At 44.8% G+C, this 24762-nt stretch overlaps 1 protein-coding gene across 5 annotated transcripts in view; it reads right to left on the bottom strand.

Moving 5' to 3' along the window:
* Nucleotides 1–24762, bottom strand: part of Ano2 (anoctamin 2) — a 340730-nt gene that overhangs the window by 57311 nt on the left and 258657 nt on the right. For all 5 annotated transcript variants that reach the window (XM_036182061.1, XM_036182063.1, XM_036182064.1 and 2 more), the window contains 2 exons: nt 18787–18861; nt 9167–9362 (listed from right to left, as the gene is read on the bottom strand). In XM_036182061.1, coding sequence (XP_036037954.1) covers nt 9167–9362; nt 18787–18861 — 271 coding nt within the window. The remainder of the gene's footprint in view (nt 1–9166; nt 9363–18786; nt 18862–24762) is intronic.

The raw sequence follows: 24762 nt of genomic DNA, 5'->3' as shown, positions 1-24762 counted from the left end.
TAACATGGTGTCTTGGTTTGGAAAGTAGTGGCCCCTATAGGTTCGTGTATTTGAATTCTTAGTCACCAGAGAATGGAACAGCTTGGAAAGGATTAGGAGGTGTGGCCTTGTTGGAGGAGGTGTGTAACTGTAAGTGAGTGGGCTTTGAGGTTTCAAAAGCCCACACCAGCCCCTGTCCCATTCTCTTTGCTTGCTGCCTACAGATCAAGATGTAAAACTCTCAGCCTGTCTTCTTTCCACCATGATGATCATGAATGAATCTATATGTTTTTTTCCCCACAAGTTGCTTTGGACATGGTGTCTCTTCACAGCAACAGAATGATGACTAAGACACATGGCTTGCCAGCAACTTTCAGGATCGACTTCTTTCAGTCTCTCAGTTCTGGAATTACAAGCACATGCTGCCATGCCTGGTGCTAGGGATTTGAACTCGGCTCCTCCTGGTTGCACAGCAAGTGCTTTTATTGACTAAGCCCTATCCCTCCCAGACCCATTAGTCAACTCCTACATAACTTGAAGAAGCTACTGAGAGCTTCTGTTTTATAACCATATTCTTCTATTTGTGATTGTTATGGTTTGAGTTTGAAATGTCCCTCACAGGCTCCTGTGCTTGAACACTCAGCCCTCAGCTGCTAGAGGTCTTTTGGAAGACTGCAGAACCTTTGGAATGGGAAGAATGGCTGGTGGAGGCAAGTAGCTGGGGGCTGGCCTTTGAGCATTACAGCCCCACCACCACTTCTGGCTCAGGCTGCATCCTGATCAGGATTATGAGAAACCTCATCACACACACACACACACACACACACACACACACACACACACACACACACCTATCCATGCCATCCACCATGCCTTCCCGACCAGGATGGACAGAAAGCGGAAGCCAGAATAAGCCTTTTCTCCCCTAAATTAACCATCAGATATTTTTGCTATTTCAAGATGTCATTGAATCTAATAAAATGTGGATCTTTAATATGACTAAGCCTCAGCTCTTTAGATACTCAAGTTTTTCCATTTTTGCTAATATATAATTTATTCTTTGAAGCTAAGAATTAAGCTGAAGAATAAAGTTTGAAACAAAGGTCAACAATGTTCTTTGTCTAGTAAAAGTAATATAAATAAATAAAATGGGAAAATTAAGGTTCCCTTCACTGTTGGGGCTGTTTTGAGGTTAAATGTACATATGTTCTCCATTTGTGATGGTCCATCTGGTGATATTCAATCTTCACAATTGGTAAAACCCATACTCAGAAGCAATTGTACTTCAGATTTCACCTTTTCCCGGGCTAAGGATTTACAGTCAGTGAGGCCATGTGCCCCTGGGAAAGGAGAGAGAAAGGCCACCCTCCTTTTTGTTGCAATGTTTCCATTTTCCCCAAAGTAGGCCATTTGCCTTGACCTGCAGGAAGCTTCTCTTTCCCTATTTCCCCACTAAGAAAATGGGGCTTGGGATCAACCTAGCTCAACAAGCATCTGTTGTTGAATCTGTGCCCTGAGACTGGGGACCTACTGTAGCTGTTTCTGTACCCCTGCTCCAAGACAGTGGATTCTATTTGAAGCTGTTTCCATACTTGTAGACCCAATTCCAGGATCAGAAAGTGCACATTGATGCCTTGGGACTAACAGAGGAGAGGAAGGACATCACTGGTAGGAATTTAGAAAAATCCAGACCTTGTTAGAGTCAGCAGCTGCTGGCTCCAGAGCTCCATCTCTACCCAAGGAATCTTGGGTAGCAACAAACTTCTCTTTCACTTTTTCTTAGTTATTTTCCTGCCTCTTAATTCTTTAATTGGAGGTACCAAAGAACCATCAGACAGCTATTATCAGAAGATGCTGGGCAGTGGCCTTGAGCCACAGCTTCCAGTCAGCCACATAATCATGAAGGGAGCCAACCAACACTGCATGGCATGCTATGTTTTATGTCCCTTAGGTTGGCTACATTAAGTTCCTTTTAAACTCATGGTATTTTCAACATATAATGAGTTTATTGAGCTGTGGGCCCATTATAAATTGAGAACATCTGTTCTACTATGTGGAAAATGCTTACAACTGCAGTACAGGGTAGGCTCTGTGGTGGGTGGTTGTGCACACGTGTACATAGACATGCATACACATTAACTGCTTTGCCCACTCAGATTTCTAAACTTCTTCAGCAGCTCCATAAGGAAAGTCAAAGAAATAACCAATTGGAAAGTGTGAAAAGAGTATGGGGAGCTGTTGGGTAACAAAGTTCTGTCCTTGAATTCAATCATTCCTTCTCAGGAAGCTCCTGAAACTTACAAGATTCACAAAGCCCTTCCTTAAGTTTATACACACACACACACACACACACACACACACACACACACACACACACACAAACAATTGCTGAAAAGAGAACAGAAGAGACTACTGCCAGCATGCTATACAGGAAGCTTTAGGGATATAGCTTTCATGAGTCATCATCCATGCTAGGATGGCCTTTATGGTCAAGGAACTGCCATTGGGTGACTCACAATCTTGTACATCATCCCTCACAAATATCTTGTAAATAGATCCAATAAGCTTACTGATTCACAAAACTAAACTTGGGTGGAATAATTCTTTTGGTCTGTGCCTGTGCTGTATACAGTATACATGAAAGTTTGTTTGTGTCTCAAGAAGTATAGGACAGAAGTCAGGCATGGTGATGCATGCCTATATACTTGGGAAGCTGAAGCAGGAGAATTGTGAGCTGGACGCCAACATGTGCTATCCAGTGAGTTCATGTCAAGCCCAGGCTACACAGTGAGACCCTGTCTTAAAGAACCCAAACCAAAAGTTCAGCCACCAGCACCACCAAAAAAAGGCTGTGTGGGGCAGAGTGTACACAGTGCTTACTAGTGCCTGGAATGGGCGTGGAAGGCAGCACTCAGTGAGACTTGGGTCTTTTCTCCTCTCCTTTTGTCCCCTCTGAGCCCTGCCCTATCTAAGACCACTGGGGCTGTGACAGCAGGTGTGAGCCACAGTGACATTTGATCAAACAACTTGTAAACATAGTCCCTTTGTTAAGAATTGGAGACACTGATCCAACCGGGTTAAGCTGTGTTTCTTGTGCCCATAATAAGGCCAGCCTTGCAACCTGGAGAGGTGCAATGGAGACAGGTGGAGGACTGACAAAGCTCTGCACACTAGCATTTTGCACATGGTTGTAAACAGAAGAGAAAGAAATAGAGGAGGAACAGAGCTGAAGTCAGATATCTCATAAAGCCAGTGGAGTCCACCTGCAACCATCCCACCCCTCCATCTTGCCTCCGATCAGCAGATTTCCCAAAACTGGCCTCAGGGCAGGCCCCCTTCTAGGCCAAGCCAGACCTGTGCCTATGCTGATGTCAAGAGTTACAGTGACCAAGAACACTAGACATCTCTACTATGAAATGTATGGGTGCAGAAGTGTCTTTGCCTCAAAGACCCTTGGTCCTTACCGCAGAGAGAAGCAAGCCTGGAGCTGGCCAGCTGGACTTTCCCTGTCTCCAAGCCTCTTACCATGCCTGGGCCATGTGTTTGCCTGTGTGACAAGAGTCCTGATGTCCTGGACAGTTCTTATTTGCTTCTTCCCCTAGGATCCAGACCCTTTCCCCATAGCTATCACTATTGTCCCTCTAAGAAAGAATACATCACTAAAGATTAAGACAGACTTCCCCCCTTCTCACTGGAACCCCAATGCTGGTGTCTGCCGAACCTGGATATGCATCTGGTCCAATGAGCCTTGAATAGCCAAGTGTACTCTCAGACAAGGCTCCCAAGCTCCAGCCATTTCTCTACATACTCCTAGATTCAGCTCAGCCCTTGCTTCACCAGGGATGTGATATTTCCAGAGTATGCCTTTTTTCCCCACACAGCCATTATCATTATTAGCATGGCAGCTGGAGAGGCAACTATAACTTTTATCTACCATTTCTCAGTTGATCACTTTCAAGGCATTTAACAAAATTTGTCGTAAATATTATGGTAAGCATGGTCTTCAGATAGGCCCAATTGGTCTTCCATCACACAGCCCATAGGAAATTCTCAGGAACTTATTAGGGTTGTTTGTACCAGCTGTTTGCACCTGGCAAGCAAAGCGCACCATCACAACTTCCCCAACTATCAGGAGATCTGGGGCAGGAAGCCAGATGGGGCAGTAAACCCAGCGTAATAATGGCTGGGCAAGCCCCTAAGCTTGGCACACTTGTCATTCCATTAAAGTGACACTATGGACAGCTCTGTGTCCCCACAGGGTCTGGGAAAAGCCCCAAAGCCACACCTCTGCCTGTGCGTATATTACATACCTACACCGTGTGAACATCTCTCTTAGTGTGCGTTCTTTGCCATCGAGGAAACCTGAAGTCTTGACTTTCTTGTTGCATCTGTCCATCTCTATCTTTTCAGGATCTCAGTACTTACTGGAAGTCTTTTTAGGTAAGCAGAGTTGAGACCGTGGATACGTGCAAGCATCCAGCAGTCTCTGCTGTAGCTGGCAGAATGCTTAGCCTGGAGGTGAGCTGCGAAAATTTTAGTTGTGAATGATGGTTGCAGGAGGGAATGCAGTTCACTGACCGTAGCATCTGCAGATGTGTGCGAAGGTCACCATGAGCCGGCACACAGTAAAAGAGCCAAGAGCCACCACGCTCAAGGGCCTGGCTGCCTGTGTGGAGCAAGTAGAACAGAGCTGTCCTAACAGAAGGGCTTTTTATGCTAACCAACAGTAGTGGTGGGGGTGGGGTAGGGTGAGGCTGTCACTATGATATAATACCCGGAAGACGCAATTTAAAATGACAGAAGAGTTGATTTCAGCTTCTGGTTTTGGAGCTTCCAGCTGGATCTCAGAGCAGTGTCTCATATCACGGCAGCCACGTAGCAAAAAGAAGGCCTGTGTTAGCTGCCTTTCTGTTTTCCATGTCTTCATTCTACCCATGCCCTGCCTAAGGAATAGTGCTGCTCACACCAAGGATGGCACTTCCTCCTTACTTAGTTCTCTCTGGAAACATTCCCACAGACATACCTTGCAGTACGCTTTATTATTCAGCCAGGCATTTCTTAACCCAATCAAATGACAATCAAGATTGACGGTTACTCCATTCTACATGTATTTTAATTGTTTCATCTTTGAACTTATTTGAGCTAGTGAGCTGTGTGCTGATGATGCTGAGTGATGATGACACTCTGCTAGGGGGACCCCACCCTCACTTTCTCCTGACATAGTGTCCTCCATGGTCTCTGTCAGTCTGGGTCCTTGAGTAACTGCGTGGAGCAAAGAGCCATCTCTAACTACATTAAATATGCAACATGAGCAAGAATACATAAAAGATGTTAAACAACCAGAATGTAAAAATGAATGTGTTTGCCTCAGCATAGCTCAGTCTAATTTAACCTCATTCAGACAGAAGCAAGGAGTGATATGGTCAACGTAGAAGGAACTTTTTTTTTTACACTTATTCCCAGTTGTAGCCATGGTTTTTCTGTTGCATCTTTCCATCATTCCTCTCTAGGTCCTTGTTGGAAATTGTCCCCCTTCTCATTCACGTCACAGTTACAGCATGATCAGCTGGATAGGAAAGTTCCTGACCACCTAGGTCCAAAGTGCATGGCCTCAAATTGCTCTGTACCCCAATGCATATTTCTTACATTCCAGGCAGTGTTTTACTTATTGTCTATTGTTTCCTTGTTTCTTGACAGGTATAATGACATCAGGAATGTACAAGAGACTTGTCAACTGCCATGTTGCCAGGATCATGACTGACTCAAAACTAATGCTCCACAAATAGCTGATGGATGAACAGGTGAGTGAGAGATTGAGAAAGGAAGGAATAATCACGGAGGGCCGAGTGTGCAAGCAAGGGTTTAGGAAGAGGTAGTCTTTTGAGACCAGGCACAAGGGTGGGAACGCACTGTGTAGCCTGGGGTGACCATGAGTTGAGTGGATTGGCTGGAGTAGAAGAATACACAGGAGAAGAGGTGGTTGAGAGCCCCAAACGCTGTTCTGTGTGTTGCCTAAGGGCAAAGGGTAGCCCTTTGGAAAGAATGACCAGGAGTAATATTTCAAATTCAGAGTCTGAGATAAGGATGACTGGAAGACACTGCCAAGCTACAGATGGACAGAAGTGAAAGGAAAAACAAGGACAGAATCCTAAGACTGGAAACAGCACAACAGGGTGAGGACTAGGAATCAAAGTGGAATGACACGTTGATACAACTTTGTCTAGCAAATTCCCTGCTACCCAATGGTCTAGGAGAGGAGGGAGAGGAAGTCAAGTCCAGGACTCCAGTGTCTTGTCTGCTGGCTCCCTGAATTCAGTGCTCTCCACTGCATAGCCATACCTCTCTGAGCCTCCTGGGAACATCCAGTCTAAGACAGTCCAGAACAACAACCAGGCCAAGATCCCAGTGAACTCATTCCTGAGTAGAGACTCAGCACACCAGTGCATGCAGACGGTGCCCAACTTAGACAAGTCTTCATCTTCATGGTAGAATCTGAGTTTGAACCTTAATAAGGTGAAAATACACTTCCCTGTTGGTCATAAGTGCATAGGAACATTATATGGGCCAAAAGGAATGTGTGTGTGTGTGTGTGTTTAAAAATAAATTAAGGATATTACTAACTTTTATGGGACACTAGGCAGTGATTTAGCAAACTGGAGGAGGCTGAGATTTCTTGGTAATGAAAAGAGTTAGAAACAACAGGTATAGGTTCACAATATGGAAATGTGGGAATGTACAATCTTTTGTGTGTGTGAGGCACTAATGATTGAATCTAGGATCTTGTGCATGCTAGGCAAGTGATCTTCTACTGAGCCACACCCCCAGCTCTATGCTTCATTTCGTTCATGACCTTAAACAAGAGTTTGTGTCCAGCCTTGCACATGGGAAGTGTTCACTAAATATTTATTAATAAGTTTTTATAAATTATGATTATTGGCCACTTTCTCTTCCATCTTATATAAGAAAAATAAAATATCCATGGAACCAGGAAGAAATTTCTACACCATCATTGGCATCCTGTTTCCCTCATCTCTACTTCCGGCACACACACTCACTAATCTTTACAGGAGCAACTGCCTCCTTCCTGCCTATATTCCTTGGCATCCTAGCATCCCACAATCCTTCATGAGGAAGTTTGCAATTATAAACATCCATGGTGTCGCCCTTTAAACATTCCACTATGATACTGGGTTGGGGCAGGGGATAGGGCCATTCCTTTCCACTTCTGCTGTTTCTTCCATGTGGAGGATCGAGGTCAACTGTAAGGCCTGACCTTGGCCCCACAGTTCTTTTCTCAGTTAAGAGAAGGAGAGTCACTTGTTTTGTGGAGCAGTCTGGAAGATGATCCTGGCATTCCTCACCTGCCTGCTGCCCCGCCCTTGTGGTGGGGGCACAGTGCCTGCAGTGAGGGTATTCTGTGCCCCTCCAGGTCCCAACCCTTACAGAGCTCTTCCATACACCAACCTGCCATCAAAAGTGCCCACCAGTGAGCAGCTCACTCTTGGGGAACTATCATGGCTCCCCATTGAGTTACCTTTGACAGGGGAGTAATTTTCAGTTTTAAATCTCACATGCTGACTGTTGTCCACTTCTGCCTTGATCTTACATCTCATCTGGCTCAGTAATCAGGACTGAAGGGCCATTCTGTTTACTGAAGCCCATATGAAAGCAACACATTCCATTGTCTATGAAAGAAAGCAGAGTCTTCAGCCTGAATATAAGGTCCTCTACCAAAAGATAGGAAGATGTCCATCAACTCCCTAGACTCAGTTTCCCGTTCCACTGTGCCCTGGTCTGGGCCCTAGTGCAGTCCCCAACTGGGGTGCTCTGATCTCCCATAAACATGTTTTGCCTTCTGTACCCTGTGTATCCAGCTTGAGCCCTTCTACTCTGCTGGCATTTAAACTCACCCAAATTCCGGCAAGCCGTCCAAGTGGCCTGCAAGCCGCTTCTCACTGCCCTTCTGATCTGCCTTCCTTGGCATTTCCTCATTTTGTTTCTTTGCCAGGAACTTCCCCTCTGGTTGTCATCCCCTTCACACCTGCCTGCTGGGCACCAGTTACTCTCCCACGACGTGCCTACCTCCAAGGCTCCCTGAGTACCCTGGAGAGTGAGATGCTTCTCCTAACTGTTCCACAGAGCATGGTACAGCACATAGACACCAAGTTAGAAGTACCCTCTGCTTTTTCTCAAGAAACCCATGAAGGAAGGCAATACCACATAGTTAGATGCTCCCAGGGAACAGAGGTATCACTCTCATTCCCAGGGTAAGATCCTAGACCAGCAGGGACAAAAAAGGTAGGTGCCACTGTGTGAACTCATGGTAGAGCCTGTGCTGCTGGAGGAACCTACAGAGGAGCCTTCAGAGTCTCAAGGCCTCACAGGATTGCTGTCTGAATTGGCTGTCACCCTAACCAGGCCGTAGATGGGACATCACGCCATTGACTCAACTTCCCTAGGAGGTTAGTAAGAGCCTGGACTGCCCAGTTCCTAGAATTAAGAAGGAAACCCCCAATTCAAAGAAGAAGGGGTGCATCCAGGCCACCAGATTAAGCAAAATATGGAAGGGTCTCTGTGATGGCCCTCCCCCATCTAATGAGCAGGAATGCCAGAATGTGTCTCAGGCAACAGCAGGTCCCAGCTCAAATGACACATCTGAATGTGGAGGCCATGACATTTTCCTCACTGGCTTGAAGCTTGGGAAGTCTGATAGGCCTCTTTGAAGTCTGCTTAGAGCCTGGGGAATGTGAGGGTTTGAGAGGCCAGATAAGACCCTCTCGGGTTCAAGTATCAAGATGCTTTTTTCACTTTATACATGCTGCTGGGAAAATGAGCGGGGCTCAAGTTCTGTAATTTCTCACAGGAAATGTTGAATCTGCCTTGCTTCTATATTGGGTTAAAAAAATAGACCTCATAGATTCAACAAAAAGGCGAGGGATTCTCTGTCACACAAGGCAGTCAGTGCATGCCTTTGGTCTTCTGACATGCACAGCACGGGAAGGATTCTTGCTAAATGGAAGCCCTTTGGCAGGGCCTGAAAAATCACAGCCATCACACTTCATTCTTTCAACTCAAATGGACAAAATCCTGTGCCACCCCATCTGTCATTTTGGGTCACTCCTATCAAACGCCTTGAACCGACCACATTCCAGATGACCCAAGACAAAGAGGATCTGTGAGACAGTACCGATTTTGGTGAGCCACTTGGCCACAGCACCATAGATCTCATCCAAGATGAGGATGACCACAAGGTTGATGATGACTGCTGTTGCAGTCACCGTTGCCCGGACATTAGAGCGTGTGGCCTTGCTGAGGGACAGAGCAGCTGCAGTTGTGATCCGATACACAATGACCCCAAAGACAATGGAGAACGTGAGGGCAATCTGTGCAGAAAAGACAGGAGAAGGAGGCAGTTACTGAGCAGGAAAACACATCAGCAGTCAACTGTTGAGCACCTACTGTTTGTTGGCATCAGCTGCTAGCATCCTCTAGTTACTAAGTGAGCAGCAAAGGACCAGCAAAGCCACTGAACTCTGACGTAGCTTTCTGATTGTTAATGCATTTTCAAGGCAGAACATCCTCACTTTTTATCAGATCCCAATAGCCTAAAACACACACAACACAAATAAAGATGAGAATTCTGAACACTGTGGAGTGTAAAATACATCCTGATTTCCTTTGTTCTAGAACTTTCTACCTACTACAGAGAGAAGATGAACTTCTTTTATACCATAGGAACAGGTGTGGGATTATTCCGTGCTAAATGAAGACAGCTGCTGAGTGAATACAGCATGGGGATCTGCTTGGACAAGGAATAGCTGTGGAGGAAATAAACTTCTGGTTGGACCATCCACTAAGGGAAATAGGGAGCCTGTGTATATGTTTGAGCTGAGAAGGGATGAGTTACAGCTTGACAGACAGGAGGAAAGGGTTGGGAAAGAGAAAGGCACAGAAAAGAAAAAAGAGATCAATCCAAGTGTTGTTGGCACAGGCTGAGGTGAATAAAAACACTGAGTTCTCTTCTAGGCACCTTGGAATTGAGGTCACAGATTCTAACTTGATGTACAAATAAATCTCTTGTTCCTTTGTCTCCCAGCCCTCAATCTCCAAGGCCCACATTACCTTCTCTAGAACATAAGAACAAGGGATTCCTCTAGATCTACAGTACCAACCCTCCTGTGTCTCCACCCTTGTCCTTCTCCCCATCCTAGCCAAGGAAGGGCAGTTCCCAGAAGCATGAGGATGCCATGAGCAAGAGTTCCCAATCAAGGCTCAGCAAGAGGTGGAGGGATGGAGGCCTCTGTCAGGACAGGTTCCATTCTTCCTCGCTTCAGTCAAGGGACGCATGTTTCACCCTTGCTGCCAATGAGACCATTCATTCAGGGCAGAAGAAATGGGGCACCGGCTGTTTAGAACGTGGGGTGAGAAGAGAGCAGGTGGATGGTTGCCCTGGAATACAGAAGAATGCTGGGGGAGACATTCTGGAGGGGAGGGGAATAGATGGGAGGGCCAGGGAGGAGACTGGAGGGCTGGGAAGGTCTGAACTGCATGTTGCAGGCAGTGTGAATGATACTCTGGTGAGCTTGGAATGAGTTACAGATGTGTCAACATGCAGATCTCTGGGGTGCCAACATGCTGAAGCCTGGGGTGCTAGTGAGAGACTGGGCTGCCTAGCCTGGAGCACTTTATAAATGTTAGCATTTGTCCTGTGGGCCATGGTGTAAGAAAGGCAGGGGGAGGTCTTTTATGGTCAAGTGAGAGAGAATGTTTCATTGTGTGCAAGTACACTCGCGTGTTTGCAAGGATTACAGGAGGGAAAATACTTCACAGGAAGCCCCTCTTTGGATGGGGATGCAGCAGCAACACCAGCCTGCAGGACAGGGGGCGGGGGCACACTCTGTTAAGTGGGAAACCTGTACATGATATCATACTGCTTCAACAATGTAGATGATTCACTTCCTGGTCCTTGGGGACTGTCAACTGACTGACTGTGAGAGCCTAGAAAATGTGGTGTGAGATTCTCTTCCTCCCCAGACTTCAAATCACTTCTACAGTGATGACTGGTGATGGGACTACTGATGAGGTAGCAAAGGCTGGGCATGGAGGAGTAATCCAGTGTGTGTGTGTGTGTGTGTGTGTGTGTGTGTGTGTGTACACATGTGTGAGTGAGCATGCATGCATTTGCATTTGGTTTGGTGTTGGGAGAAGACCAGGAGAAAATACCAAGAAAATCCATTGCTTTAGGGTCATTGGGGAGGGAGACGGTGAAGGGATCCTCTCCTGGACTTCTCTGAGTCTGAAAGGAGTGAGTGTGGTGTAATCCATGGCAACAGAGGCTCTATCAACTGGGAGCTTGATTGAGATGCAGTCTCTCAGTACAACTCCAGACACTGACTTACAATCTATATAGTGAAGGGAGTCCTAGCCAAAGCCAGAGACACCATTCTCACTTGCTCTCCACTCCCCACAGCATCACCTCCAACACCATCCCTAGCCTCCTCTTACTCTTGGTAAACTTTTATATCTCTGGTCTTGATTTTTCTACCCCATGGTAGAAACCAGGTTCTGAACCTCCCCATTGGGCTTTCCCAGAACATCTCGAGTTCCAGAGAGCTCCCAAGTTGCTCAGGCTTAGAGAACACCAACCTGCCCCCATGACCAACAACTGTTTTGTAGACAAAGAAACAAGTGTGGAAACAAGAAGTCATTTGCTCTTGGCCACCGGGTCTGTATTAACCCCCATGACACCTGGATCACAGTGGGGATAAAAGAATTACAGCATTTAGGGCACATCTATGTGCTTACAGCCTTCAGTTTTATGCATAAAGAAACTTAGGCCAAAGTGTAGTGGGTAGCCATTCCAGCATTGGCCTGGAAGTTCCAACCCCCACTGAGGTTTCAGTAATGGTCACGCCTACAAGGCAGGGCTGAGAGAGGACGATGAGGACCCAGGATCCAAATGAGAAGGATCTCTTGGTGCCTGGACCCTGGACACTGGAGGTAGACTGAGCAGAGTTCTCCAGAGAACACCGCCGGACTGCAACATACCTTTGCCAGACCCTACAATCTACCTATCCCTTCATTTGTAAGTTACGCCACAAAATAAACCTCCCTTTTAACTATGTGGAGTCACCTTAATAATTTCACCAATATCTGGTGCCCAACATGGGGTGCCATTTGTAACTGGAGAGCTTCTCTACAGGTGCCACCAAGCCCCCACGGTCCCATAACCCACTTATAAAATAATCACTCAGACACTTATATTACTTATAAACTGTATGGCCATGGTAGGCTTCTTGTTATCTACTTCTATCTTAAATTAACCCATTTCTATTTATCTATACTTTGTCACATGGCTTGTGGCTTACCAGTACCTTACATCTTCCTTGTCATGGTGGTGGCTGACAGTATCTCTCTGCCCCAGCCTTCACTTCCCAGAATTCTCTTCTCTGCTTGTCCTGCCTATACTTCCTGCCTGGCTACTGGCCAATCAGCATTTTATTTCTACAGAGCGATATCCACAGCACCAAAGCAGCAGCAATCTGATTGTCCCAAGGTTTGGAGGGCACAAGGCAGAGCTTAGGTGTTAATGGATAATGCTAACATCATCAACATCACCTCCCCAGTGTATCTTCTCCATGCAACTGTTCAAAGTACCTCTTCATTTGAGCTAATCCTCATACTACCATGCCTTCTGTCAATGAGATTTTGTGATGATCCATGACTGGACCCTGCCGTGTGGAATTGAGCCAACATTCCCATCTTGACATCAGATCTCAGGTCTCTTGTCATGGACTCCAATGTCATTTCTACCATTTGAGGTTGAATTGTTGATTTTAAAAGCATTCAATAATATTTCTGGTGACCTTTAAGCCACTGCACTGGGACAGATCATGGTTTGGGTCTGTCTCCCACAACTGGGGTAAAGGAGGTTGGTCATATGCCACATTCTATGGATAATACTGTTCCATAATAGTGCTCCATAAATAAAACCAGCTTGCTAAAGATTGCAGATTTTCAGCCATAAATGACTCATCTACACTACACGAGGACACACTATCCAAGCCCTTATGGGTTTTTTATTTTGGTCCTATAATTTTACCTTTGTGGTATAGAAAAATATTGCAAAATGTTATGCTGTGAATATGAAATGTCCCCCACAGGCTCACGTGTTTGAACACTTGGAAGGTTGTGAAACATTAGGAAGGTAGAGCCTCACAGGGGGAAGAAAATCCCTGGAGGTGGGCTTTGAAGAATGCTAGCCCAGCCCTACTTCCTGAGCTCTGTCTGTTTCCTGGCTGCAGATACAATCTGACCAGCCATCATAGACTGTATCCCTTCTTAAACTGTAAGGGGGAAAAAAAAAACAGGCAAAAACAAACAAAAGCATTACCTTTGTCCTCGTTAAGTTTCATTGTCTACTTAATACAGCCTAGAGTCATCCGAGAAGAAAGCCTTTACTGAGGATTTCCCTAGATCAGACTGACCTATGGATATATCTTTGAGGGATTGTTTTGGTTATTAATTAATGTAGGTTGACCAAGCCCACTGTGGGAGGTACCATCCCTAGGCAGATGGTTCTGGGATTGTATAAGAAAGCTAACTTAACGTATGCTGAAGTGGGCAAAACAGCATCCTTTCTCCATAGTTTTCCCTCCAAGTTCCTGCTTGAGTTTTTGCCCTGACTATTGTAAACAAAGGGCTGTGACCTGGAAATGTGAGCTAAAGAAATGGTTTCCTCCCTGAGTTGCTTCTGATCAGGGATTGATCCCAGCGACAGAGAAGAAACTGGAGCACTCTTCCGCCCTTGAAGTTGCTTGTTTGTCAGATGCTTGGCCAGAGACACGAGGAAAATATTTAATATACAGGGTAAGCTTGGACCCAGAGTTTGAGATTATGAAAGAGCTAGGAAGGAGAGACTGCCTGGTCCCCATATTCTGGGACTTGTATTCTGAACTGATGTTGCGAAAACCATTGTACACGTCTAACAAGGATGGACTGGGAAGCAGCTGGTCTGAGCCCCAGGCTTCAGGTCCTGAGCTTCTGGGATGCTCTTATGGAGAGCAGGGAAGAAGACAAGAAAAACTCTGCAGATGTCTGGAGAGTTTGCTAGGGGGAAAGCCTGGGAAAAGAATATGGAGGAGGAAGAACTTCTAGAAAGCAAGGAGGATTGCTCAAGGCAGAAGCAACTTCGGCTGATCCAGTGGGACAAGGCTCAGCCTGGGGCACAGAATGGGACAGTAGCTCCAGTAAACAAACAGCTTTGGCATTGTATCACAGCTGCCTCTGACATCCAACTGTAACTTGTTTACTGCTCAGTCCTAGCAGCTGTCTAAAGGCTAGGTGTCAGGGAGACAGCCTGAGAAAAATATAAACAAAGTAACTAACTATAAACGACTTCCCCTGTGGAGTTGATCTTACAATAAAGCAATAAATAGGTAGAATACATAGTATCTCATACTGCCAATCCTCCAGCCTCAGCTCCTGGAGTAGTAGGACATACAAGCATGCATCGCCATGCTTGGCAACTTTCCTCAGTTCTACATGGCATGACCAAATTCTTTCTGGTCCACTCTGGGGACACTTTTTGAATGACCGCGGCAGCTTCTTGCTTGACTAACCCTCTCCCCGACACTTGCCTTCTTTACCAGCATTTCTCTCCTTTATACCCAGATTCCCCTCTGAACTGCACAGTGGATCAAGTGACTCCTCTGCAAACCCTTCTCTAGGGAGTTTCCCAGCAGGGTGAGCCCATTCCTTGCTCTACCCCTGGCTCCCTATGGCCTCACTGTCTGTATCTCAGCCACAGCCACACCCCTCTGTTCTTGTCTGCTGCCCTTCTCACTGGGCATCTTACCAGGAGCCATATCCTGGAATCCTTTTCCTTACTCTTCCCCCAACTCCAAAATATCATCGTGGCTAGTCTTTCTCCTAGTACAGATCCTTGCTAAAATCTTGATGAGACTTCCTTATTTATATTCTTTAATAGATGCATTTGTGATTTTAAAGTTTGTTACATTCGGAACATACAGAACATTCTCACCCCACCCCACCCTGTGTGTGTGTGTGTGTGTGTGTGTGTATGTATGTGTATGTGTGTGTGTATGTGTGTGTGTGTGTGTGTGTGTGTGTGTGTGTGTGAGAGAGAGAGAGAGAGAGAGAGAGAGAAGAGAGAATTGTAGAATTGTAAAAGCAAACTCCAGTGTATCTAGCCTGCCTCACATCAAACTCTTGTCTACTATCCAGGCTCTTCCTTCAGTTCTAACAGGTTGCTGAGTTGGGTGACAGTTATTTCTTTACATTTACTATTCTGTTACTTAAGAATGCATCATTAGGCATATCATCTAAGCTTGCCTCTTTCCCAACATTGCCTGATAACAATCAAACCATGTAAATTCTTTGTCCTTTTTGTCCCCACCCATGCTGCTCTGTATCATGATTAGCTTGTTCATTTTCTTGGTTATGTGGTCCTTCACTGTGTAAAAAGATCTTGGTTTATGTATCCGTTCTCATCGGGATAGGCCTATGGACTGCTAGCCATTTGGGGCTATTATGAACAGTGCTTCACAGATTTTTTTCCCCATGTGTACTTTGCTGTGTGTGCACATAAGGTTTTCTAGGGCATGCACCTAGGCATGGAATTTCAGGGCTCTAGGCTTTAAGTCTCGGATTTACTAAGCAATGCCAGGATGTTTTTAAAGGCATCTTTAAATAATTTCTTAAATGAACTCCCACCAGCATTGTACAAGTTTCTTTTGATCTAGATCTTTCCCAACACTTGTTATTGACAGACTTCTTAATGACAAGATGTCTGTTGAGTGCATATGGTGTTTCACCATGGTTTAAATTAGAATTTCCATGAATACTAATTCAGACTTATTGGCCACTGGAGTTCCTCTTTGGGGAAGTGCCTATGGAGGTGACTTTTTGAGTTTTTATTGAGTTATCTAGTTCTTGAGTTTGTACTTCTTTGTGTATTTTGAGACAAGCTTTTGGTGAACTACAGTTTTAATGAATTTAATGAACTTTGAGTTTGCCATAGTCCTTATTTTCACACACACACACACACACACACACACACACACACACACACACACACACACCTGCTTCCCATAAAACCACCCCAGCCACGGCCTTGCTGAGATGGGAAAATGTCCTTAAAGTGAGAACAGCCTTAGTGCATAAATGTCTGCTCTATTGTTCCTCCACCTCCTCTAGATTTTAGCCCAGTGCTGGTACCATCCAGGCAGCCTTGGAAGGCTTTGGCAAGACTAGCCTTCACTAAATTCAGCAAAATATGTGTTATAAGATCCTAACCCACCACTACTAATGGTAGAAATTGACTATATTATTTATGTACTTACCACATGTACAATGTTTTAAGATATCTTTATTTTCAGTCCAGGCTGATCTTGAACTCAAATCCTCCTGTCTCACCCTCCCAAGTACCAGGGTTACAGGTGTGCACCACCACTCTCACCTTGTCCATAAACTCTCTTTTCTTCTTCTTCTTTTCTTTCAGTCTCTGCTTTGTCTAGTCCCTAAGAGTGGTATTAAGTACTCAATTATATTCATTAAGCACCTCTTGAGTGATGAGTGCACTTTCCAACAGTGGTATGCCCCTGTGGGAGTCTCTGAAGCACTGAGGTGACTAAACTTTCTGTGGTCACACTTTAGCAGACTGCAGCTCACTGGACCCTTAAACAGCCTCTCCATGCCTTGGGCTTGTTTGGCAGTGAGAGGAACACAGATCTAGACTGCTAAGCTTTGACCACTCCACACTTTGCCTGCAGAGCAAGGCCTTGAGTTTGATGATGTCTAGCTAAGAACATTTATGTTTTGGACAAGGTCTCACTACATAGCCCAGGCTGGCCTCAAATTTGAAATGCCTCTGCCTCTACCTCCGGAATGTTGCCATTATAGGAATGTGACACCAGACCAGGCACATTTTAAATTTCTGAGACTACATGTTTCCAGTCCCCATTAGTTATGATGGCAATATTAATCAAAACAATGAGCTCAAGCAGGTCAGAATGAATTCTTGACAGTGGGCTCAGCAAATGATGATGCTTCTTGCAGTTTTTAAAACTCAAAATAATCCCCTTCTTTTCTGCACTGCATATGTAGTTTGGTCCAGACACACTGAACTGCTAGGCCCACAGTCTTCCTTATGATGACAAGCATCTTCCCTTGAAACTTGGTGCAAGGGAAACTCCCAGGAATCTACAAGGATGATGTTAGTTAACACTTCTAGCAATTTCAGATGTGTAGCCTGAACTGCCCATCTTCTGTAAGTGGACAAGACTTCCAGTGGAGGGAGTGGGACACCACACAGCCATATAACATTTGACCCACAGTCTGCCCTGCCTATGGGATGTGCTGGGGTAAGAGTAGCACAGGGATTGTGGGAGTGGCCAGCCAATGACTGGTACAGCTTGAGATTCATGCCATGAGAATGAGCCCATCCCAGACACCACCTGGAGTACTAGGACCTACAGGATAGATGGCCAGAGACCTAGGATAGAACCAAACATGACTGGAGGGGGGAAAGTCAGTGTAATGATGCCTAATGATACTCTGCAATACTCATGATTGGTACCTAGCCCAATAGTTATCAGAGAGGCTTCATCCAGCAATTAATGGGAAAAGATGCAGAAACCCATGGTCAGACTTAGACCAAGCTCAGGGAATCCTGCTGAAGAGAGGGAGGAAGGATTGTAGGAGTCAGAGGGGTCAAAGACATCACAAGAAAACCCACAGAATCAACTGACCTGGGCTCATAGGAGCTCACAGAGACTGAACCAACAAACAGGGAGCCTGCATGGACTGACCTAGGCCCTCTGCATATATGTGACAGTTGTGTAGCCTGGTCCTCTTGTGGGACTTCTAACAGTGAGAACAGAGGCTGTCTCTGACTCTTTTTCTGGCTTTTAGAACCCTACTCCTCATACTGGGTCACCTTGCCCTGCCTTAATGCATGGGGAGGTGCTTAGTCTTACTGCAACTTGATATGCCATGTTAGGTTGATATCCATGAGAGGTCTGCCCTTTTCTGAATAAAAACTGAGGAGAAGTGGGTAGAGGAACATAGGGGAGGTGAAGGAAGAGACTGAGAAGAGAGAAGGGAAGGGAAACTGTGGTCAGGATGCAAAATTAATTAATTAATTAATTAAACAAAAAAGAAAGCTACACAGGGCCTCCCATTGAAGACAGTCAGACGTTAGTGACCCAAGGAGGTCCTTTGATGACCTTTTCTGGGGTCTTCTAGCATAAATTGCTAATCTGACTCCACTATGAATCAATCTCAGGCTCTTCCCTTGGCTTTTCTCAACACTGCCAACATCATTAAGTCTCAGAATAAATGAACAAATTAATTTTAAAAAAAGCTCTCACAATCACAGGAAAATAAAAGAAAAATAAATGCAGCATCCACAGAGATACTAAAGACTTTGAGACCAGCCGGCTCTCTTCTGTGGCTTCCAGACACTGTTAGCATTAGAGAGAGCCACTCTTGACCCAAAAGGGCCACCACCATTATGCAGCCAGCTCCTCTGTATTAGTCCTTCAAGTTCTTGGTCTGGCCAAGAACACATCCCACTCTGAGGACACTGCAAATTTAGCCATATATAGTCAGTGGCATCAGTATTGGAAAGTTCTTGCTCCACCATGCAGCATTGTGGCCTCACTTTTGTCAGCCCCTTCTTACTCCACAGCATAAAAAAAAAAAAAAAATTACCCACATCACACACACTCACAACAGGATCAACATGCATACAGTCCCAGGCAGGTGCTCCCTCAAAGAAATTACCATGAACAAGATGGAGGCGAAGTTCATCAAGTATCCTGGGAAACGGTCTTTCCAGGTGAGTTTATCCTCATCATCCTGAGATGAAACAGAAGAGTAGAGACAATCAGAAGACACAAAGAACAGCTATTGACTCACTCCTTTTTATACATAAATTTGCATGTCAACCATTTGCTGCTTTATGGATATTTCTGTAGTAGTTGATGTCTTCTTGCTCTCAATAGTAACAATAGCCCTCTTAATTTTGATTGACAGCACACACCTGAAGTCCCAGGTCTCAGGATGCTGAGGCAAGAGAATCATGACTTTGATGCCAGCTTGGGATACATGGAGAGGCTCTGTCTCATAGGCCCTGAAAATGTTTAGAATCGAGACAGCAGCTCTGACAATCACAAAGGGCTGTCTGAAGCCATGTTTGTCAAGTGTAGAGAAAATGGCAAAGGACATTGTGTTAGCTGGCAGGGAGCCACTCATCACTGTAAGGAAGGATCAAACTCAGCAAGGCAGGACCCCAGGCTCCTGCTCCCTTGCCTCCCCATGCTAGTCTCTCAGAACGGACCTGATTTGGCCTAGCAACAGTGCCATCTAGCCTCTGAAAGCTTGTACTGTAAGCTGTGCACCTTCTGGGCCAAAAGCTTCTTTTCAGAATCCTTTGTGTACCCACATCAGAGCCAGGCACAATGAAGAGACCAAAGAAAGTCCTTGTGATCACTGTCTTGGGGAGCAGTTCACACACTGGAAAAACAGACAACAGCCCACCCACTCCCAAAGGGTGAAGAATCATGCATCAGCTTGGGAGTGAGGGCTAACTAGGGAGTGAGCTGTGGGGACTGTGGGCAAAGGAAGGATTTGCCTTGTGTGTCTGGAACAAGTATAGGGATGAACTGACTCGATGGATGACACTTTCACTTATGAATGATGTAAACATGTCTTATATTCAGGTTTTCATAAGGGCCCGAGAATCCAGTCTCAGACTCCAAGTCTACCCAGCTTTTCATCACACCAGAACACACTAACTGCTAGATGGTGAGCTTTCTGAAGGGACAGAAGCACAGAAGCCTGTTTCCAATCAGACTGAACCAAAATTGACTCACATTCACCCTAGTGAAGTCAGAGTAGGCTTTCTTGTTCCCTCCATACTCTGGGTCCACTAGCACACCACTGCTTTCTGACCCTGAAAATATTCTCCTTTAAGACATTCGTAAGGAAACCTGAAGATGGACAAAGAACACAGCTCCAAAGAGAAAAATGGATTCACGAAGGAGTTCTGCCTGAGGCCTTCCAGGCTACAGCTAAGATCTTGATGAATGAATCTGGGTCCAGTTCATTCATCAGACCCAGCCAAAGCACCCTTGATGGAGCAGGCTCTGGGTGGAGGACACACAGAGGAGAGAGCCCAGAGGACCCAGAACTAGTGTAGAGACCTCCAGGACAGACAAGGAAGCAGACATAAGTCAGACCAGAAAGATGGTTTCCACTATTTTGCATGAAAGGAGACAACTAAGGAGCATTGAGTAGACGCCGTCAGGAGAAAAGCATTTGTTTATGACATAGCTACTCTTGTGTTTGTTGGAAGATCACCCTTTTCATAGTCACGGTGATGAGGTTTTGTTTGGAAGGCACACATCCCAGCATACACATAGTTCTCATGCCTTCAGACACTATCCAAACACAGAAAGCCTACAGGAAAATCAAGATTACACACTGTCCTCCAAACTAGCCCACCAGTAAAGATAACAGTGAAACAGTAGTTCATTTGTTTTGTGTTTTAGTTTTGGAGATGGGATATTCTTATGCAGCCCAGGTTGGCCTTGAAATCATAATCCTCCTGCCTCAGCCTCCTGACTGCCAGGATCTCAGACATGTACCACTTGCCTGGCATGAAGCAGTTTTTAATGATAGGAGTTTGGCCATCAAAGGAAGCCAACTAAAGCCTTCTATTCACTGGTCCATGTAAGATGTGAAGATTCATTGTAAAAGGCTATTAACTTGAGTACCCTCTTCCCATAAGACATATCACCAGTGTGTGGAACAGCAGAAAGTAGAGTTGAATTCACACCAGAATATGTCAATTCTGAATTTGGGGCTCTAAATACTTACTGTGTCAGTGACTTTAGTAAATTCCCTATAATTTTTTTTGTGTGTGTGTATGTGTGTGTGTAGGCCAGGGAACAACTTCTGGTGCTAGCCACCTTTCTATTGAGATAGAGTCTTTCACTAGCCTAGAACTTGCCAGTTAAGGTTAGGCTGGCTATCTAGCAAACCCCACAAACCTGCTTATCTCCCCTCTAGCATTGGTTGTTATTGTTTTAAATATGGGTTCTGGGGTCAAACTCAGGCCCCCATACTTAAAGAGCAAGCACTTTACAGACCGCCATCTCAGGCAGCCCCACAGAAGTTTCTCTACTGTAAAATAATCATATTCCTTACTTGTAAAGCAATTACAGACACCACACTGAATTAGCATGCCTTTTAAATAAAGCCCATCTAAGGAGATGGCCAAGAGGACTGAGGGCCACACAGGGGGACTCTTAGACTCTCCAGCCTTTAATGATGCCAAAGCCAGTTTCACCGAAGTGACAGAGGTATTGTGTGGATCATATGAGTGAATATTCGCACGTGACAAAGCTTTAGAAACTGTAGGGTGCATACAACGGTGAGCTCTAATCAGCTCTGATGACATCAAAAGCAGGTGAGTATGGGGCACTTAGCTAATGTCACCATTGTTCAGACACCAGCCTAGCTGTTGTCTGCTCTTATTTCTTTGTCTCTGCTGTCTATGTTTGTGTCCCTGGACTACTGCTCTCATTTACAGATATCTGCTCAACAAATAGGACAATCACATCTACATTGGCCCTTACAGGTCCCCTTCTGGCAAACTGGGTATTTAGAAATGAAACCACTAAGAAAGCAGTAGATGAGAATATTATTTTAATAAGCCCCTGGGAGGAAAGGGACTTTGACAAAGTTGCAATTGTCCCTAAGAGGTTTCGTAATTAAGATAGTAAAATTCATAGTAGAATGCAGATCTGTACATCTTGATGACACTTTGCAGTCATGTATCTACAATCACAATGCAGATCAAAATAGAAATGATTTTTATCACTGTCCAACATTCCCTTCCCCTGTCTTTGGTCTCTGTCCCCAGTCCCCAGAACTAGCAAAGCTGTTTAATGTTTAATGTCACTCTGGTTTGGGGTCTTCCCAAATGTCATTAGGTAGAACTGCACTGTGCAGCTCCTTTTGAGTTTGGAGTCTGACTCAGCGCAGCTCATCTGAGATTTAGCCATGCTATCACATAGCTCAATAGTTTACCCCACTTCACTGAGGCATGGTCTATATTTCATCATATTGATAGATTTCAACCCATTCACCCATTCGCCACCCTAGGGGATGTTTGGGTTGTTTCTAGCACATAACAATTAGGAATGAAGCCCTTCCAAAATTTGTATACCCATTTGAATACAAGTATAAATTTCCATATCACTTGGGCAAGTATCAAAGTAATGGACTTGCTTGGTCACATGGTAGGTCTATGTTTGACATTATAAGAAGCCATCAAACTGCTTTCTAAAGTATACCTCTAGCAATAGCATGTGATAGTTCTTTTCTTTAAATAAATTTCCTTTAGAATCATTTTTATAAAAAAATTCAAAGATAAAATAGAGAATTCTAATATCCCTTGTATTCAGTTTCTCACGTAAGCTCAATACATTTCTTACAACTCATGAACCAATAGCATACAACATTATGAACTGAAAGTTCACACTCCATTTATAATGTTGTAGTTCAATGCCTGCCTCTTGGTCCAGAGTTATAGCCAAGGTACCCATTCTATTTGGTCACTCCATCCCTTTAGACCCTTTTACAGCCTCTCAGGTCTTGCTTCCTGTTGATGGCTTTGTCGGCTTTGAAATGTACTGATCAAATGCTTTGTAGAAGGACCCACAACTTGATCTTGATTTAAACTTTGTCTGAGGTTATAAGTTGGAGGAAGAAAGACCAGAGGTCAAGGACCATTTTTAGCACATCCTCCCAAGGGCATAGACCATGATATGCCCTGTCACTAATGATGCTAAGCCTGATTTCCTGGGGGTGTGTTGAATTTCTCTATGAGAAGGTTTTCTTCCCCCATTCTATACTTTGCTCTTTAGAAGGAGGTACCAACATCCATATTTGAAGGTATAGAGTTGTGTTTCCATCTTCAAGGGAGCAATATCTACAGGCACATATATGTTTTTAATATACACTTTTTAAAGTACTGAATGTCCGTAAAGAATGGCTATAGGAAGATATACCCAATCTTTCTCCAAACTCTAAAATAAATTAATAAAACACAAAAGAATGAAGATGATAAATGCCAAGCTATCAGTAAGCATCATGCTCAACTTAGAATTGGCTTTGGGCTTCAAAGGAAACAGGATGTCGGCCTGTTCCCTTCTCTTCCTTCCAGGACACCTACAAAGGACAGGGGCCCGACAGCAGCAACATATGGACTCATCTGCCTCCTTACATGCAGGCTATGAACAAGAGCATCTGGAATGGGGATAAAATGGTCTTGTTAGAATAATCATATACTGAGCCTGTATTCCTACAAATGTTGGGGACAGTATCCAAAGGAAGGGAAAGAATCCAACAAATTTAGAAATCCAACACCTGGCTCTCATCCCTGTATCCACCTCTGGCTTTAGCTAAGCAACTTTGGGTGTTGTTATTATTCAGTTTCTCTAAACAATATTACAGCTTCCTCTAAAATGAGGCAAGTGAAAATTTATCCAATCAAGCACTCAAGGCAATGATGGTGGGTGGGGCAGTCCTTGGAGAATGGCAAGTTCTGTGCAGAGAGACTTGTGAATTGTGTCTCTTCTCCTATTCAGGATGATGACTGCACTCCAGATGGTACCAAGCACCACACTAGTGTGAGGCACTGGGGATACAAAGAAGAACTCACAGACTTTGTCCCTAAGAAACCTTGACTGCGGGGGTGGAGGGGGGTGAGAAAGATGGACACAAATTACGGCATGGCATAATACATGCAGAATACCATGGAAACAGAGTGATTTCTTATTTGTTATTAAAGGGTGATGCTTTCTCAGACAGAAATGATGGGGATATTCCATAGACAGCATTAAACCACAAGTTCTAGTTTGCCCTCCGTTGCTGTGATAAAACTCCACAAAAGCAACTTGGGGAGTAAAGGGCCTATTCCAATTCACAGCCTATAGTCTATCACAAAGGGAAGTCAGGGCAGGAACTGAAGCAGAGGCCAAGGAGGAACACTGCTTATTGGCTTGCTCTCTATGGCTTGCTCAGTTGGCTTTCTTATATACCCCAGGAATACCTGCTCAAGAGTATCACTATTCACAGGGGACTGAGTCCTCTTACATCAATCATTAGTCAAAAAAATATCCACACACAAGTTCTCATTCTCTCTCTCTCTCTCTCTCTCTCTCTCTCTCTCTCTCTCTCTCTCTCTCCTCTCTGTATGCAAGTCCACGTATGAGTATGTGTGGTGTTCACCTGTGCATTCATAACACTGATCTGGGAGGTTGATGTCAGGTATTAATTTTTTTCTCTTATTTTTTGGGACAGGCTCTCTCACAGAACCTTGAGCTCACTGTTTCCTGGCTGGCCAGCAAGCCCCTGAGATGTACCTGCCTCTTCTCTCCCATCACTGGGGTTATATACATCACTGTACCCAGCTTTTATGTGGATTCTGGGGACATGAGTTCAGGTCTGAATTGCAGGTGTCTGTACCAGCAATTGCTTTACTTCCGCCTCCCTAGGCCTGAAGCTCACACTCCCATCTCCGATGGCTTTGCCCCCTCTATGCAGAACTTCAGTTCTCAGACTTCAACACACACTCTCTGCTTTCTGAATCATTGGCAAGACTTGTTGAAACAGGTCTATGCTATTTCTCCACACAGTCTAACTCACTGGGTCTAGAAGAGGGTCTGAAAAACACCATTTCCAATAAGT

Source organism: Onychomys torridus, chromosome 3 (genome assembly GCF_903995425.1).
Source record: "Onychomys torridus chromosome 3, mOncTor1.1, whole genome shotgun sequence".
Taxonomy (NCBI): domain Eukaryota; kingdom Metazoa; phylum Chordata; class Mammalia; order Rodentia; family Cricetidae; genus Onychomys; species Onychomys torridus.
This window is presented reverse-complemented; position numbering and strand designations above follow the sequence as displayed.